This window comes from Triplophysa dalaica, chromosome 8 (genome assembly GCF_015846415.1).
Source record: "Triplophysa dalaica isolate WHDGS20190420 chromosome 8, ASM1584641v1, whole genome shotgun sequence".
Taxonomy (NCBI): domain Eukaryota; kingdom Metazoa; phylum Chordata; class Actinopteri; order Cypriniformes; family Nemacheilidae; genus Triplophysa; species Triplophysa dalaica.
In genome coordinates, this window is record NC_079549.1 from 8,482,157 (window position 1) to 8,501,661 (window position 19,505).

The 19,505-nt window shown below is 40.6% G+C and overlaps 1 protein-coding gene across 2 annotated transcripts in view; it reads right to left on the reverse strand.

Annotated features, from left to right (window-relative positions):
* Window positions 1–19,505, reverse strand: part of bmpr2b (bone morphogenetic protein receptor, type II b (serine/threonine kinase)) — an 80,815-nt gene that overhangs the window by 28,686 nt on the left and 32,624 nt on the right. For both annotated transcript variants that reach the window (XM_056754415.1, XM_056754414.1), the window contains exons 2-3: window positions 15,952–16,131; window positions 13,625–13,798 (exon numbers count right to left, since the gene is read on the reverse strand). In XM_056754415.1, coding sequence (XP_056610393.1) covers window positions 13,625–13,798; window positions 15,952–16,131 — 354 coding nt within the window. The remainder of the gene's footprint in view (window positions 1–13,624; window positions 13,799–15,951; window positions 16,132–19,505) is intronic.

The following is a 19,505-nucleotide window of genomic DNA, read 5'->3' on the forward strand; positions in this document are numbered from 1 at the left end:
CCTCTGTTAAGCTTCAGTTGGCGGACAGATTGTCTTAAGTTTTCCTGCAAAATGTCTTGATAAACTTTGGAATTCATTTTTCCATCGATGACAGTAATCCGTCCAGGGCCTGAGGCAGCAAAGCAGCCCCAAACCATGATGCCCCCTCCACCATATTTCACAGTTGGGATGAGGTTTTGATGTTGGTGTGCTGTGCCTTTTGTTCTCCACACATAGCGTTGTGTGTTCTTTTCAAACAACTCAATTTTGGTTTCATCTGTCAACAGAATGTTTTGCCAGTAGTGCTGTGGAACATCCAGGTGCTCTTTTGCAAACTTCAAACGTGCTGCAATGTTTTTTTTGGACAGCACTGGCTTCCTCTGTGGTGTCCTCCCATGAAGTCCATTCTTGTTTAATGTTTTCCTTATTGTAGATTTGTCAACAAAAATGTTAGCATGTGCCAGAGATTTCTGTAAGTGTTTAGCTGACACTCTAGGATTCTTCTTCACCTCATTGAGCATTCTGCGCTGTGCTCTTGCAGTCATCTTTACAGGACGACAACGCCTAGGGAGTGTAGCAACAGTGCTGAACTTTCTCCATTTGTAGACAATCTGTCTTACCGTGGACACATGGACATCAAGGCTTTTAGATATACTTTTGTAGCCCTTTCCAGCTTTATGTAAGTCAACAATTCTTGATCGTAGGTCTTCTGTAAGCTCTTTTGTGCGAGGCATGGTTCACATCAGACAACGCTTCTTCAGAACAGCAAACTCAAAACTGGTGTGTTTTTTATTGGACAGGCCAGCTTTAATCAACACATCCAATCTCATCACATTGATTGGACCCCAGGTTGGCTGACTCCTGGCTCCAATTAGCTCTTGGAGAAGTCATTAGCCTAGGGTTTCACATACTTTTTCCACCCTGCACTATGAATGTTTACATGTTGTGTTCAATAAAAACATGAAAACGTATAATGTTTGTGCGGTATTAGTTTAAACAGACTGTGTTTCTCTATTGTTGTGACTTAGATGAAGATCAGATCACATTTTATGACCAATTTATGAAGAAATCCAAGTAAGCCCAAAGGGTTCACATACTTTTTCTTTCAACTGTAAATAGGAATGCAGTGTAGGGATTGTATGTACATTATGATAATAAATACAGTGGGATGAGTGTGCAAAAGTATTGTTAAAATGTATTATATGCAAAATAACAGTAGTGCAATGATATTTTTATAGAAAAGTTTACTGTGCTTTGATAGCTAGAACAGTGTGCAGTTTGTGTAAAATATGAGTAGTGCAAATACATGTATGTAAGTACTTTTACCAGTGCAGTAAGAAAAGCAGGTGCCTGTTAGATTGGTGGAGTGGCGTTCAGAAGGGTCACGGCCTCGGGGAAGAAGCTCTTCCTGAGCCTGCTAGTCCGAGAGCGTAGGCTCCTGTAACGCCTACCAGATGGAAGGAGGGTGAAAAGTCCATGGTTAGGGTGAGAGCCATCTTTGATGATGTTTCTTGCCCTACCCAGATAGCGCTTGTGATGGATGTTCTCAATGGAAGTTAATTGGGTGCCGGTGATCCGTTGAGCGGTTTTCACCACCTGCTGGAGTGCTTTGCGGTCAGATGCGGAGCAATTGCTGTACCATACTGAGATGCAGTTTGTGAATATGCTCTCAATGGCTCCTTAAGAAGTAAAGGCGCTGCTGTGCCTTTTTGACCAGGGTGGAGGTGTTATAGGACCAGGTGAGGTCATCAGAGATGTGGATGACAAGGAAATTGAAACTCGACACACACTCCACTACAGCTCCGTTGATGTAGATGGATGTGTGTGCATGACTCCTCGTCCGCCTGATGTCCACAATGATCTCCTTTGTCTTCTGGGTGTTTAGTTCTAGATTGTTGGTGGCACACCACACAGCCAGGTGCTGCACTTCATCCCTGTAGGCAGACTCATCATCATCTTTGATCAGACCTACACCGTGGTGTCATCTGCAAATTTGATTATGGTATGGTTGGAGCCATAAACAGGAATGCAGTCATGGGTGAATAGGGAGTACAGGAGAGGACTGTACTGCAGCCCTGTGGTACGCCGGTGTTCAGGGTGATGATGGAGGGGGAGAGGTAATCTAATTTAACAGACTGAGGTCTGTTAGTCAGAAAATCTAGAATCCAACTGCAGATGGGTGTGCTGATTCCAAGCTGGCTGAGCTTGGAGATCAGCTTGGAGGGGATTACAGTATTAAATGCAGAACTGAAATCTATAAACAGCATTCTCACATGTTTGTTTTGACTGTCCAGGTGGGTGAGGGTAGAGTGAAGTGCCGTTGAGATGGCGTCCTCTGTTGACCTATTGCGGCAATAGGCAAATTGAAATGGGTCTAGTGTAGCAGGGAGACAGGATTTTAAGTGGGATGCAACCAGCCTCTCAAAGCACTTGGCAACGATGGGGTTGAGTGCAACAGGACGCAAGTCGTTAGGGACCGAGGCAGTGGAGTGTTTCGGTACTGGTACGATGGTGGAGGTTTTGAAGATAGTGGGGACAGTTGTTTGGGCCAGGGACAGATTGAAAATGTCTGTGAAGACCTCAGCCAGCTGCTCCGCACAGGCTTTAAGCACACGACCAGGTTTTCCGTCAGGACCAGCTGCCTTCTGTGCATTCACCTTACGCAGAGTAGAGTAAACATCTGATGTGGAGAGTGTGTGAGGCAGTTCACTGGGTTGATGCTCAGCTTTAAGTGAGATCTCATTATTATTTTGATCAAAACTAGCACAAAAGTGATTGAGCTCGTCGGGGAGGGAGGCAGAGCTGGAGGCGGGCACAGTATTAGGTGGTTTGTTATCTGTGATAGATTGTATGCCTTGCCACATATGCCGGGGGTCTGAAAAATTGAAGTGTTCTTCAATCCTCTGTTTATGTGTGAGTTTGGCCTGGCAGATACCCTTCTTCTGATTAGCTCTGGCTGAGCTGTAAGCCTCCCGGTCTCCAGACCTGAAGGCTGCATTTCTTGCTTTGAGTAGGAGGCGCGAACCTCTCTGTTTATCCAGGGCTTCTGATTGGGGATTTTTTTTTGTGTGTGTGTGTTCACCCTGCCCACACATCTGTTGATGTGCTCCAAGACAGAGTTGGTGTAAGTGTCAATGTTAATCTGAGAGTTTGTGGTGGCCTGGGAAGCAAACTCACTCCAGTCTGTGTGCTGGAATTGATGTTGAAAAGTGGAGTCAGCACCTTCCAGACAGATTTTAACAGTCCTTTTTGTAGGTTTCACACATTTGATGACCGGGGTATACTTGGGGAGCAGGAACAAAGAGAGGTGGTCAGACTGACCCAGGTGGGGGAGGGGTGTGACTTTGTAGGCATCAGTCACATTAGTTTAAACGTGGTAGGCAAACGTGGTAGGTGTTTTGTGTCCCCTTGTAGTGCAGGAGACATTTTGGTAAAATTTAGGGAGAAAATATCTTAAAGTGCAGTGATTGAAGTCCCCAGCAACAATAAAGGCTCCATCTGGGTGCAAGGTTTGTAATTTGCTAATAGCATCACAAAGTTCTTTCATAGCCACTTTAGCATTAGCGTCCGGAGGTACATAAACTGCAGCAGCAACAATGCAAGTAAACTCACGTGGTAGATAGAATGCCCTGCACCTGATAATCAGGAACTCCAGATCAGCAGAGCAGTAGGTATCAACAATGACAGAGTCTGTGCACCGTGATTTGTTTACATAAATGCATACTCCACCACCCTTGTTTTTACCAGAGGCTGCTGCTACTCTGTCAGCCCTGAAGAAGGAGCGTCCATCCATATGCACCACGCTGTTTGGGACATCGTTGCAGAGCCATGTTTAGGTGAAGAACATAACTTTACAGTCCATAAGCCATTTCTGTGTGAGGTCCCAGATCTTTATTTCGTCCATTTTGTTCATTAGAGACCATACATTGCCAAGGAAAATGCTGGGCAGAGCTGGTCGATGTGGGTTTAGCCTTAGCTTAGCACACAGCCCTCCACACTTTCCCTGTCTTTGTTTACGGTCTCGACGCCGACGGCGAGCACTTCCGGTCGATGCGAGTGATCCGCTTGACCGCAGTGATCTCAGTAGCTCCAGCGGGAGTTCGCTGAAGTTGAAAGGATGATCTAAAACTATGTTGGAACATCGTTTGTTGATGTCCAAAAGTGACTGTATACTATAGTTGTAGTTCGCATTACTGAATCGCCATGAGACTGACATGCTAATTTTTATGAATTAAACAATACCATTGTTTAACCCTAATGTACCACTTTAGTATGCTTTAGTTATTGCATTTTTTCTTTCTTTTTTCTTCAATATCCCTAGTACTTAACTATTTTTTTTAATTGATTGTACTTTTATTTAGGATTGTCTTACATTCTGAGTGTCTTGAATCTTGTGAAGCTACTGTTTCAATGTTTGAAAGTACAATAAAAACACATTCCCATTTAGTTACCGATTGCCAAATTAATTAAGTCCGTTTACAGAAGTCGTTCCACTTGGCGGCCATGTTTGCAACGCCTCTGGGCAGGTATTTCAGTCACAGCAGGACCACAATCTTATTCTTAAATTAGCATAGCATCGCAATAGCATATTGCTGACCAACAAATAATCCTGACATCAACTCTACCACAACTTGTTTCTTAAGCTTCCTAAAATACCCTTTTCGAGATGTTTTTGCGTTCCCTACCCAATCATTGTAACAGTGGGGATGCATGTTAATATCTATTATCTTTTACATTAATTATTTGAACTCAAACGCAAACAACATAGTTACAGCTCAACAACTTCCTGAAATTCCAATTCTGGGCAATCCTGTATCTTATTAGTTGGTGAGTTTTGTTTTCTGTCCCATGACGTCACTTTTTGTGTGCGGTTACAGTGTACTTTGATGTCAAAACAGCTGGCAGACACAACAGGCTCATTGCTCACCACAGTCAGCAGGTAAGCACACACCCTCTCAAACACACAAATATCACACATATCTCCAAATCTCTATGATGAAGCCAAAGAGCATGTTTGATACGCCTTATGCTATAATCAAAATCGAAATAAAGGTTGTATTAGCATGTTTTTGTACCTTCTGTTCTTTTTAGTCAACTAGATTGTCCCAACATTGGTAGTGTCTCTCACACTACAGAGACCGGAAAGCATTTAAAATATTTTTTTTTATTTTGGAAAACAATGTCTTTCTATTTAAATCACAGCATGATCGTAGAGAATGTTTACAGGTCTGCTCCTCTACAGGATTAAAGGTGAAATAATTTCTCCTTTCAGCCTATGGCTTTATCAATAAATTGCTTTTCTGCAAAAATCCTGTTTACGCCTTATTTTTGAGTGTTGTTGTTGTGCAATGTTTTAGTGAGGCTGAAAAGCTTCCATAAATTGGTTTCGAAAAACAAATGAGTCACCACAGCAGTAGCTCAACAAATGAATGCAAATGCACAGAGTTTGCCGAGGAAAAATGTCCTAATCTCTCAATTATCTATAAAAAACCTCTTGCATTCACAGAATAATAAATCCGTTGCTGGCAATTCTTTGTCAGAGTGGTGAAAATATTGTTTAATGGATTGTTAAAACAAGCAAGAGCGTCGGCTGCCTCGTACTTTAAGAAAAACACATGAGAAACGTGTGTGTGAGGAGAGTTGGCCTGAACAGAGGTCATCCATCAATACCAGTTTCCATGTGAGACACAAGTGCTACATTTTACACAAGGCTGCAGATTCTATTTGAATGTGCTGCAGACTGCCGATAATGCTGATGCCTCCTGCCTCCGGCATGTCCGCAGACAGAGCCGCCAATGCGCGGGGTTTGTATGCGGCCTCTGTGAGCACCCTGCCGCAATACAGCATCAAATAAAAAAGGGTTTGACTAACAGGGGGTATGGGCATGAATGTTTCAGTGCCATCCGAGAATGCAGAAGGTGCAAGAGCACTCTGCCTAGCAACTAGCAACAAGCGAAAGATGAAAGACGACTGGATGATTGAGTCTTTAGTTCTAAAATTCTGTGGGCTCTTCACACTGACACACAGCCAGTGTTGGGTGTAACTAGTTACTAAGTAATTAGTTACTGTATTTTAATTACTTTTCCCTTGAAAAAGTAAAGTAAGGGATTACTCATATGTTTTCTGTAATTTAATTACAGTTACTTTTGATGTAATTAAACTAAATACTTTGAGAAATATATGCGTGTGCAATAGTGTAATTGACATCAAAATTCAAAGTCTTACTTTAAAATCTGTGCTCACATTTGTAATACTTTGGTCAGTTAATAATATTATTTATTTGAATGAATAAAATAAGCCGTTTCATGTCTATCCTTGAATCACTTAACTAATCAAGGTCGATGTAGGATATAGAAAGTAATTAGTAATGAGTAACTAAATACTTTTTGGACAGAGTAATTTGGACAGTAATCTTATTACACTATTGAATATGTAATGAGTAACTAGTAATTAATTACTTTCTCAGAGTAACTTACCCAACACTGCACACAGCTAATCACAGGGCCTCCTTCCACGCATTAATAAATTCACACTCTCATCCGTTCTTGACAGATTCATCTAAATCCCGTTGTGTAAAGTTGATTTCCAGGGTCAAGCTTTAGAGTTATGCATTCATTAAGCATGGGCTTAAAAAAGGCCCAAGCTTTATTTTTTCATCCTTATTCTCTAAATAAAAACTCTGCCCAAGGTTCTTCATCTAAGAACTCTGAAAACTTGTTGAAATAAAATGAGAAAGAGTGAGAGGGACTTTCTTACTGAATCTTACTGAAAAGAGGGTTTGAGCAGTAAAGCTGCCCGCTAATCACATGCTCCTGCTACGTCTGACAGACGTTGATTTTTTTCACTGCATTGTTCGATTGCGTATTCGGTGTGACTGAGCTCCATTCCATCAGCAGGGTCATCCGGCACTTTCTTTACAGACTCTCTCAAAGGCAACTCACAAAATCAGATAAAGAACTGAAAGACTGAGTGACTGAATAAGACTGAACAAAGAAAGAAAAGCTGCTCATGTAGCTCGGTTGGTATAGCGTATTTCAGAAGAGAAGCTATTATTGTCAGAAGACTTAAGCTATAACACAAAAATGCTATTTGTAACCTACACATTGACCTATGAATTCAAAAACACTAGAGGAATTCTGATAGTCAAGTAAGTCCCCCTTTCAGAATTGTCACATCCATTATGGTTCATATTCCTCATAACTGGGCACATGAAAATTAAAATATAAGAACTATTTCATGTTCTACCAAGAGCAATCCCTTCTTCATTTGTTGGGTATTATTGCTTTTGGTTTTTACATTTAAATTCACAGAAAGCCTAAGTATGTTGTCTATCAAAAACGTGTGCTATTCTGTCACAAAGAAAACAGATAAACCATTAACAGATGGTTCAATACATCGGTAATAAATACATTCTCAGAGAGCATATATTTCAAAATTTGACTGCAAATGTCACATCCGTAAGGCTGGAATTGCCCATTTTTGCATTCTGGGTAATGTTTAAACAACCATTAGCCAGAGTTGACGCTTTAATATGTATTCAATACACATAAACCGCAGCAAGAGTCAATAAAGTATATGCCATTCGAAAAAGTTTAGCAATCCAAGACAGAACAACTTTACAATGACCTGTGGGCCTTTATTTTTCAAAATGCAAGCATTACCGAGACCTTGCGGTCAAGGGGACACTGACCTTCTATCGACTATTAAGTCAATAAAACCATCAGACTATTGAGTCTTTTCATCTGCTGTTCCATGTCAGGCAGGGCAAAGTCGATACAGTAGTTAGTAGAAGCAAATATAACAATAACTACCAGAGGCCAAACCACATAGTATGATTTATAAAAATCAGTCAGACAAATAGCCTCAATCCCATAATTTAACACAGTCTTTTTCTTCAGACGAAGATGGATGTATTAAAATCATTGCCACTGTTTACTCTCAGCTCCAGGAACACAGTCACCCATACACAGGTACCCTGACATTCAGATAAGTGGTCACTGTAATAAAAGTGATTTTAAGAATGCTTTTTTATTGTTAGTGTTGGCATAATTGAAGTGAAGCTTTGTTGGATGGGCTGATGTCTGACAACTTTGATCTAAACCTTTTAATTATATTCAAATGCATACCGTTCAACTATATTATCATATCAGGGACGCTGTAAAAACATGGGGGATTTTCACGCTTTAATCCGGTGATTTTTGCATGTCTGATCTTGTGAGATACATGGACTGTGAATTCTTCTCCTGTTACTGCAGTCCTAATGTGATATATTTTCAATGCGTTGAGACCAACCTGTGGATCTGAGAGCTTAAAATAGACTAATGACAGAGTCTGAGCACTTAAACAGCCACTCATGGTGGGTAAAAATTTAAGCTTAGTTTTTAAAAGCTTATGGCAGCACTGGACCTTATTTCACCATCATTTGGTCCAAATAAAATGTCTTTGGATTACAGTCGCAGAAAAAAAGAAGATTTCAAGATGTATTGTGGCCATTCCAGGCCAGTGTCTGTTGAATTTCAACAAAATTAAACCTCAGGACTGACACAAAGTCATCCAAGAGCAATGTGAAAAACTGAGAGACGAACTATGATACAAAATCGAGGTTATCACATAAGAATAATTTTATAAATTATATATATATTTCTAAATACTTCTAAATACATGTAGAAAAATACAGAGCATTTTCTTCTGTTATTTTCACCTGTTTGTGCAGTTTTCCTGCAGAAAATTTAATTTTAATTTAAATAAAAAAAAAATTTAGTAGTTCAAAGAATGAAACAAAAATGATCGATTTACCTATGCACATAGCTAGAAATAATACCTTTTAAAATCTGAAAAATGGTCTCTGAAATGGTCTGTTAATTTTTTCTGCGGGTGTTTGTTCAATTTTGATATATTTTGATATTTAAGTATTAATATAAAATGTTATAGACACGTCTTTAATAGGGGAGTGCATGACTAGCATGTTTTTCGACTTTATTGTTAACAGACTGAGGAACAGACTCTCACCAGAGCAGGTAAATATGCTTGTTTTCTTAACAATAATATGTATAACAAAATAAACAAGATGATCATACTGTCACGATTCAGTCTGTGTTACCCCTGTTAGTTTGGACTTTTAGTTTATAATGCATTTTCTGTTTCATGTTGTAGTCTTTTGTAGTTCTTTTGTTTATTGGCTTTTGTTAATTGTTTCTCTAAGGTGTTTCTTGTAACATTATTAGTTCTCAGTGTATTTAAACCCTAGAGTGTTCTTTGTGGAGCATGAGTCTTTGAATGTTTGGTCTTGTTCCCAGTGTTTGCGCAGTTTTCTTTTGATTACTTTAGTTCCTTGTTTCTTTGTTCTTTTATTATTTTGTACTTTGTTTTTTTTAAATAAATCCTTGCTGCACATGTATCCACTTCCTCGCCTGCCCAATGATACAGAACGATTTACCAAACTATGGATCCAGCAGTCAGACACGTCTCCATGCGGCAGGGTAAGTACTCCCTCGAGGACCACATTCAGGATTTTTTTAACATTGCTAATCTCCCGGATTTATTATGGATTGAATCAAGCACTCAAAGACAAATTTACCCATGATGGTCCTCGAGGGTCGATAGTTTAATGTTTGGGTTACGCCTTGTTGACGGTTGGGTCCCCATTTACTGTGGGGGAGATGGAGGGAGGGAGCTTTCCATAAAAAAAATGTTTGGGAGGGGGGCAGTAGGCCTCAGGCCTAGGAGTTGGGCCAGTTGTGGAAATCTGTGTACCCCACAATGATGTTGGCTAGCCCCGTGCTGATGGCCACTAGTACAGAACCCCCTCGCAAGATGCCAAACACACCAAAAGCCTGCTCGTAAAGTGCCCGCTATACCAGAGCTAGTGTCAGCAGTCAAGATAGTCACCACGCCAGAGCCAGTGTCAGCAGTCAAGATGGCTGCCCCACCAGAGCCAATGTCAGCAGTCAAGATGTTCGCCATGCCAGAGCCTTCTGCCGTTATGACCGACACAACAAGGTCTTCAGCCACTACAACAGGAGATTGTAGAGGTGTGTTGCCTGTCTAATGTGCTTTCTGTGGTGGCTAAAGCTCTGTGGTGTGTGTGTGTGGTCTACGCTCCTGTTCCTTGGTCTTCCCAGAAGACTTCAATCCATGAACCAGAGTCTAGTTTAACCCAAGAGTCTGCTCTTGAGTCTATTCAAGACCAAGAGCCCGTTCCTTAACCAATTCCAGTCCATGACTCCACTCCTGAGCCAAGTCAACCACAGGAATCTGCTCGAGTCAAGTCAAGTTTAAGAGTCCGTTTCTGAGCCAAGTCAAGCCCAAGAATCTGATGGAAATCTACTCCACCCGCTCTGCATCTGCTATGGTCACTGTACTATGCTATGCCACCACCACCATGACCACCGCCTCCAGCTCAGTCAGCCCTGTTCCTGGTCCTGCTCTGGCCACTAGTGATGGGAAGTTCGGATCATTTTATTGACTCGCACCTTTGAGTCTCGTTCAGCAAAATGAACAAATCTTTTTTCGAGTCATATAGTTCCTTTCGTTCATTTTAGCAAAGTATAATTAAAATGTTACATGTCACTTTCCTAACAAATCTACTACTTATGCAAACGTTGATCACATTACAACCAATACAAAACTATAATGCTATAATAAACAGAAAAGATTGTTACTTGTTTACCTTGGTATTTAGTCTATGATTACCTCACCTCACCTCTTATCTTGATTAATTTGTCATTTCACTGTCTTTGTCTATCAATAGACAAACACTAAAGCTAGGCTATGCACCAGTTTGTTAGGAAGGTTGTAAATTAGCTAATTTCTCTGTCTAAAGCTGTCACATCACATTACAAAAGACCGAACGATTCGAACCCGAAGACTCGGGAGGTGAACTAATCAATTCTCTTTCCGGCTCTGACTGCATTTGTTTAGCGTGCAGGGATGTCACGTGATGAACCAAACTCTCAAACCCGAAGACTCGAGAGGTGAACTAATCAATTCTCTTTCCGGCTCTGACTGCATTTGTTTAGCGTGCAGGGATGTCACGTGATGAACGAACGACTCGAACCCGAAGACTTGAGAGGTGAACTAATCAATTCTCTTTCCGGCTCTGACTGCATTTGTTTAGCGTGCAGGGATGTCACGTGATGAACGAACGACTCGAACCCGAAGACTCGAGAGGTGAGCAAATCAATTCTCTTTCCGGATCTGATTGCATTTGCGGAGCAATGCGCACGCGCGACTGAACAAATCACTTCCCATGACGACTCGTTCTTCCCGAGTCACATTTAAGATTCGTTCAAAATGAGCGAATCATTCACGAACGACCCAACACTACTGGCCACCCACTAAGCTGCTAACTCCACCCTGGCTGCCGCCTCCAGTTCCATCAGCTCCACCTCTGGCTCTGCTCTGGTTCTCGCCCTCAGCTCTGCTGACTCCACCATGGCTAAACTCTGGTCCCCGCCTTCAGTTCTGCGGACTCCTCCGTGGCCGCAGCCTTCAGCTGACCCAGTTCCACCTCATGCTCTGCCGGCTCCGCCTCCAGCTACGCCCTGGACTCCACCTCCTGCTCTTCCGACTCCGACCCCTTCTCTGCCAGCAATGCCTCCAGCTTCGCCCTGGCCTCTGCCCCTGGTCAGTTGGTTCTGCCCCCTGCTCCGCGAACTCTGCCCTGGACTCCAGACCCTCTCCAATACATGGCCCTGACCCCTTGTCCCGCCCCTTGTTCCGCCTCCGCTCCACCACCCACCTGAACTTTTTGATTCTTAGGAGCTTCTGGAATCCGCTCCTAGGGAGGTGTCTCTGTCACGATGCAGTCTGTGCTTCCCCTCTTAGTTTAGACTTTAAGTTTGTATTGTATTTCCTGTCACTGTTTTATATTGTAGTCTTTTCGTAGTCCTGTGTAAAAACTCTTCGGATCTATACGATTCACAAGAATGCCATATTTGGATACAAATTTTCGCCAAAAAACGGCGAGTTGCAGGTATGAACGGAATATCAAATTAGAAAATTGAGGGGGATAATACCCAAAGCATTTAAACATACTTAAAGATTTCCTGTTTTTTCAAACATTGCATAATGTTTTCATCTTTGAAACACACATATATATAATATTACCGCGTTGTGGATATTTCCCAATTATAAGCTTTATGTAAAATAATTAGAAAAGATGAAAAAGGACTTTATTATTGTTCATTTGAACACTTTTCAGTGAATCATTCATCATGACACTTGCTTCGTTCTTGAATGAATCAGCTTTTTTAAACGAGTTGGTTCAATGATTCACTGACACACACAAAAATGTACGCCACCTACTGGCCGTTTTAGTCAAGACTTACATTTTCCTTTAAAAGCATTGTTTAGAATTTGTGTGCAATTTTTCGCAAATTGATTGAATTAGTTCCAATGTTTAAAAAAAACTTCTTTAGTAGTAACTACAGTAAACGTTGCTAAAATTACTAGAAACTAGTGTTTTTAAATATTACCACAGTAAATATTATAGTATATACCAGTATTTGCTAAAACTTATCCAATTACTACAGATAATTCTACAAATTTTGTAGTATGCAGTATAATACAGTTCACTAAATACAACATGGTTTTGGTCTATTTTGTAGATTTTAATTATGTACATGACACATCATCGCAGTAGTACTTGGTATCATGATACTTCACAAGGTATAGTACCATAAGATATGTTTATGGTACCGTGACATCCCTAGTGTTGACAGTGTAACCAGGTTACAAATACATTCTGGTGCCAGCCCATAAGTTAAGACAAGTTTTAACTTTAAAATCAATCCCAGATCGTACTGGAAGCCAGTGTAGCTGAGAAAGTACAGGAGAAATGTGGTCTCGTGAAGACGTGTCAGTCAATACACACGCAACAGAGTTTTACATATATTGCAACCTCCATATATAATTGCAGTAATCAAGCCTAGATGTTATAAAGAAGTGAATAAGCCTTTCAGCATCAGGCATAGATAGAAAGGGCCGTATGTGTACAATATTCCGCAGATGATTAAAAAGGTACTTTTGTATTATATGATTTAAAAAATGCCCATCTGTGATTAACTAGGAACTATAGACGTAAAAAACAATGATTCAATGCTGGTCCAGAAGAACTATCTGTTTCAGTTTTTTAAAACTACACAAATGTTTGAGCAAAACACAACTAACAGAACATTTATAAACAAATCAAAATTTTAACGAATATCTTAAACATTTTATTATACATGTAAGATTAAATAAAAAATAATATTAAATAAATAAAAACTGAAGCTGGAAGTGCTCCTGGACCAGTGTTTATCTTGCAATGTGGTCTATAGCAAAAAAGTGCTTAAATCATGACAATATTAAAGATGTTACTAAGAAGATGCAAAGATGATTTTAAATATTCAGAATGTACAGATGTCCTAAATATGACATTTCTATTAGTTAAATAACAGCATTTTGTGATTAAGTTTCAAATATCACATGTGAAGACTGTAAAGAGCAGATCTCTTAATATAAGAACATCACAGAGATGACCGTGAATCCTGCAGGACCGGTTCTGCTTAGCCACAGCAATCTAATACGAACATTGCCCCTCAGACTGGGGCGTGGTCGTTTCGAATGCAGATCAGCTCTAGCATTTAGTGTTTGAATGACTTACGGGTGGTGGTGCTGGTGGGGCTCGGCACCCAGTTCTCCGTGAAGTTGACGTTGCACATGTTGGTGCTGCAGCAGCAGAATCTGTAGGTGCCGTTCTGGATCTGTGACGGCGTGGTGGTAACCACGCAACGGTCGTCATGGCAGTCCTGCTGGTCGCTAATGTAAGCCCAACAGCCTGTGATAGAGATGCAGATGGTGTATGAGTGAAATGAGAGAAAGAAACTGAAATAGAATTGCTGAAAGAAAAATCTCATGCAACAAAGTATGTGTTTTTTTGGACAGGGGTGAAGTTTTGTATACATTGTGAGAATAGAAAAAAACTAAAATTACCTACAGTAGCCTACATTGTTGGGAATATAAAAACAGAAAGGCCTGATTTTAGAAGAGACAAAAAAAATGAACATGACAAAACATATCTGGGTGTAGGTGTGTTTATTTTGATATACTTGTGTGCGATACATTTTTATAAGAAATGATCTGCAAGGGGCGGAAAAGTTGTATATCCCTTCAACCCCTATGACTAAATTAAAAAAATAAACATTTGACATATTGTCTTAAACGTACCAAAACTTTATCACTTATACTCAGGGCTGTAGAGGCTTAAAGTTTTGTAGCACAGACCAAGTAAATGTAGCACAAGTACAAAAAGTGCAGTTCATAACATAAATAGGCAGGTAAATGACAAAAAACATTAATGTTACATACAGATGGATAAATTAGGGCCATATCATTCCCCCCCAAATTCCTTTTTCCTTTTTAATTGTTCTGAGTTCTGTATTTTAAATATTTTGCTATACCATAGTAAATGAATTTGTCAATAAAAAACTGTGGTATACTATAGTATTTATGATATAATAATTACTTAATTATAGTGCAATTCTTGGGTACTACAGTATTGTTTTACATTACATTAGTAAGTATTACTAAGTATAATATAGTGTTTACTACAAGTAAATCTTTTTTTTCATCTGGTTCAAATTAGGCGTAATTTATTTACGAGGGTCGTCACAAAGACGGTTAAGTGTGTTTGAGAGTAGCTTCACTTAAACAGTGAAACGCTTTTAAAATAAACTCAGAACATCTCTATGGAAGAAATCACACGTTGATGTCCTCGTATAGTGAGATACAGACATGTTAAAAATGTTATAGTGAGCAGCTCGTTCACTCGTACACACCCAGAACAACCAGATGACATATTTAAATAGTAGAATTCCGCTTGCACTATTCCTTCCACGTTTTCCCACATTGCACAGATCAGGGCTCTAGACTCAGCCGGAAAATGAATCACAAAAACTAAATATAACAAAAATTAACAGTGGTGCGCCATTTCTTACAGAGTAACTAGCATATGGTCCTACTTTGGTTTATGGATTGTCCAACAACAAGTTTATGTACATAGAAGATGTAAAATACTATTATGTCGTAATAATAGGTAACTATTAATAACCTTACTTCTTGACAGATTCTCAATTGATTCCATTCATCCGTCTAATCTCCTCCTATCGGTTAGCCTAGTGTCATGTGATTGGTCAGATGTTGAAGTCTGCTGTGATTGGTCAAAACCATTTGTAGCAAGCAAGGCGGGACGAGAACGAGTGATGATAATGAGTGTCAGCTGCACGTTGCACGGGTATCGTATCCGGCAGTCGACCGTGGGGGAGCTGCAGGTATTTTACTTTCGTTTTGTGGTTTGTTTATTTTTTATTTAAAGTTGTTGAACGTTGCCAAGGACCCCAGTGGACAACGTGTTTATTATAAAAATTAAAGATGCACCGATACCAGTATCCGTATCGGGCCCGAAATTAAGCTCATGTACTTTTGTACCCATAAAAATGCACTGTTAACAAAGACTGATACCGCATGTGACATAACTGAGAAATATGTTGTGAAATTTGCTTTGAAAGTTTGTGAAAGGCACATAAATTTGATCATTTTTCATGCTGTGTTTAAGTTGGAGTTGTTTGTAATTAAGAAGCTATTTTATTTGTATTGGTCTCACTGTGTTGTGAAAAGGTACAGGCATCTGTATCGGCGAGTACAAGAAAAAATATTGGTACACGTACTATGCCTTTAAAAAGTGGGTGCATCCCTAATAAAAATGAATAGTAAGTGTGATATTAATATTATTATCATTAGACAACACATTGCTTGTAGAAAATAAACTGCAAAAATGTACATTATAAAACAGTCAGTTCTGGTCCTTGTTTCTGATTGTAATTACAGGAATTTGATTTCTGGGTGAACAATTTCATTTAGAACAGCACAAGTAAAAGTAAGCTCCTCACAACTACATGTTATACTGTACATAAGTTTGCGTATGCTTGTGACCTTGTTTGACGAGGCGGATCTCTCCGTCGTGTGTTTTCTCCCACAGGCCATAGCAGCGGCTGCTCTTGCTGCACAGGATGGTGTTATTTTCTCTGGGTTCACCAGCCACACTCTGTTCATCCACCTGCTGATGTTGGTCATTAGAGGCACACTCCCTCTCTCTCTCCTCGCTCTGAGCAGCTGCCGAGAAACAAAAGGTGAAAGACTGATGAGAACAGAACACTTCCTGTAGATTGACATACGCAACAGAACGAGGAAAGGTGATCATTAAAGGCATACCATAGTTCACACCATATTCTTTCATCATTTATTTACTCTCATGGCATTTCAAACCTGTATGACTTTCATTCTTCTCCAGAACACACACAAAAATATATATTTTGAAGAACTTTGGTTACATGGGTTTCTATTGACTTCCACTGTAGAGACACAAAACCACTACAACGTTTCTCAAAATATCATCTTTTGTACTATCACTTTAATTATGCCAAAGTTACTTGAATGCAAGACAGTCCACTAGGCAGACATCTTGGTGACAGACCAAATCAGCTATACAACTATACAACACAACACCTGGTAGCTGCACCTGCTGCTTCTTAATGCAGCCCCATTAACTTGTGCACAGTACATACAAGAACTCTACTGAAATGCTTTGCAGAGGTCAACGTCAAGGCAACACAGGAAGGGAGGAGGAAGCAACAGCATGCCATGTCTACGTGCAGAAAATGAACCTTTAGTCTTGTTTGGTGAACACAAAACAGTGATGACTGATAAGGGCCCTAATCGACTGGACTGCCCTCATTTCCATGAGTAGAGCCAGCGGGGCTGAATTCTGCTGTTGGCTGATGGCAATCTCTCCCGCAGCTGGTCTGCGCTCACCTCAACTGTATCCAATTAACTAATTCTCTCTCTCTCTCTCTCTCTCTCTCTCCGGCACTGTCATGCAAATTGAGAAACTGAGAGAGGAAAATCATAATAGCAATCGTTTAACCAGCTTGGTAATGTCTCAACAATTGTATTCAGTTTGAACAAGCATCTGGGGAGGACAGAAACCCCCTAGTAGCATCATCTCTGTTCTCAGAGTTGGGACAGAGAGAGAGAGAGAAAATTACCGCTGTATGGCCGAGGGGAAAGCTTTGTCTGGTACTCTACAGGGGTAAAGCCTTAAACGGCTGCACCAGTGCACACACACCAGCCAGCGGTCACACGAGGCCAGATAAATGTGTCCTCTGCATAGCCGTTGCCGCTCGACGCTGCATGACTCCTCATTATACCAACCAAGCCTTAATCTAACACAGGGCAGCTCCGCTCGAGACCAAGCTTTAAAACATTCCCTCAGCTTGAAAAAAACTTCAACCAGAGCAAAAAAACTATAGCTTTGGTAAGGCGTGCCCGTCTCCAACACAAAACCCAGACATCCGCTGGGGGCCGTAAAGGGCCGCTGATTATTTGGAGATGACTTGAGAGGACCTCCTCTCAGATGCGCCGTGCAGTCTCTGAGCATCAGTGTTTGTGCAGTTTTATCTGCATGCGGTAACGAAGTGACCGTGGGTGTAACAATACATGCGTGTTGATGGAGTATTGTGGGGTTAGTCTGTTTTAAAGCCACAGAGACAGGCCATTAGGCGCGACAGTTTCCTTTAATTTGGAAGAGAAACTGCGTCTGCTCTCTGTAACACAGGAGTTGAGAGGAACATGACCGTCCTAAAGCAGGACTTTCAGATCCAATCACAAAACAGCACACAGCTAAGGAAAAACATCACAGTGCTTGAGTAATGCCTCAGGCTCTGAGCTGTGTTGGATATCAGTAGGACACATGCTTAAATTGCCTTAGCCCTGCTAGAAATTACATAAGAGTGGCATAAACAGATGGACAGGCCTGGTTTTGCTGGCGCCAAACCAGCTGTCTTTCTCACAATACTGTTTGACAGAGACAGACCTGCTGTTTAAAGGAACAATTCACCCAAAAATTTAAATTTCATTATTTATTTTCTTTAACCTGTTTGTGTAAAAAGAAGATATTTTGAGAAATGTCTCTGTGGCTTTGTCTCCATACAACGGAAGTCAATGGGGACACAACATATGCCATTCAGTAATTTTTATTCTTTCATTTAATTCTCAGATCAATGTAAATTGCTCTATGTCATATGTTTAGCATAACCAGGTGTTACAATGCATTGCTCAGGAGTTTATGCGTGCAAATGTCCAATATTTTCAGTCCCAAAGAGGAGAATTCTTTAACATCCAGGAAATTTACCACTTACAGATATCTTGTCCAAAACGTATCAAAAACGGACACCAAACCAGCTGCTATTTTCCAAAGCAACTTCAAATGCATTTATTACAGATTACAGATTGATTTGTCAATATTTTAGGAACCTTATCCCTCTACCTGGTAGCAATTTCCAGCTATTCCTTCTTAACCTACACAGTGACAGCACTTGGAGCACATTTCAATTCCAAACATGTAGAGCTGGAAAAGTTGTCTTTACGTCAATACGGTCACTTTTTCTCATAAACTCATTTAATAGACACTTTAAAGACACTAGATTCCCTTCATTCCCCTTCAGTGCAGCTGTGTGTCTTCAAAGTCATAAATGATTCATCTTTCATCAACTCAATCCGTTCTATCAGGAAAAAGGATGAGCCAACTAAGCAACACAACATCATCCAATCATATTTCCGAATGACACTTCGCCCACCTCTTGGTGGCGCAGTGGCCTGTGCTTGAACCAGAGAGGACAGCCAAAGGGAGGTGGTGATGAGACAGGAGGGTAGAGGGCCATTGTTTTGGGGCGGTGGAGGCAGTCTGTATCAGTCTGACTCCGCTACTGTTTGTGCACTGGCTCAAGGTTAGAGCTGCTGCTTGGAGGCCCGTCAGCATTTTCAGCAGATAACGCTCAACTCTGCCTTACTGAGAACCTTCGAGCCTTCCCTGACCCCGCCCCCGCCCCCGCCCCCGGTCTTTATTTTAAAGCACACTCTAAAACCTTGTTTAACCAAAGTGTTGTCAAAAAAAATAAATAAAGAGTTTTAGTATAAAGAATACATGACACTAAAGACTGCATAAACTAAATCTGTGTACTAATCGTGATTAATGTATGGCGTCTCCAACGAGGCCAAAAGCAGAGGTTGCGCCTGCCAACAAAACCGAAGAGCCTGTGACCGTTTCCTTTCGAGAAGATTATCTGCGAGGTTGGCACAGGCCTGAACTCCTCCCTATGGATATGGAAGCTGTCATGCTGGCTCACAAATACAGGAAGTCAAAAGGTGGGTGCTGGCACCGAGGGGAAAGAAGAAAGCTTACTCGGCCTAGGAGAACTCGAATTTGATGGCATCTTTGTGTAATGTTGGATTAATGTTCTTGTATGATATTAAGGAATGTCCTTTATAGTGAATAAATCACAACTGAAGGTCGAGTTCATAAAAGATCACACACTACATATATTAAAGACGAAAAATATGCAACTTTTTAAATAATCAACTTCCTTCCACCTGAAAAAATTGTACCAGCTCTTTATCATTAATAAAACAATCAGAATCAAGGACTGTCA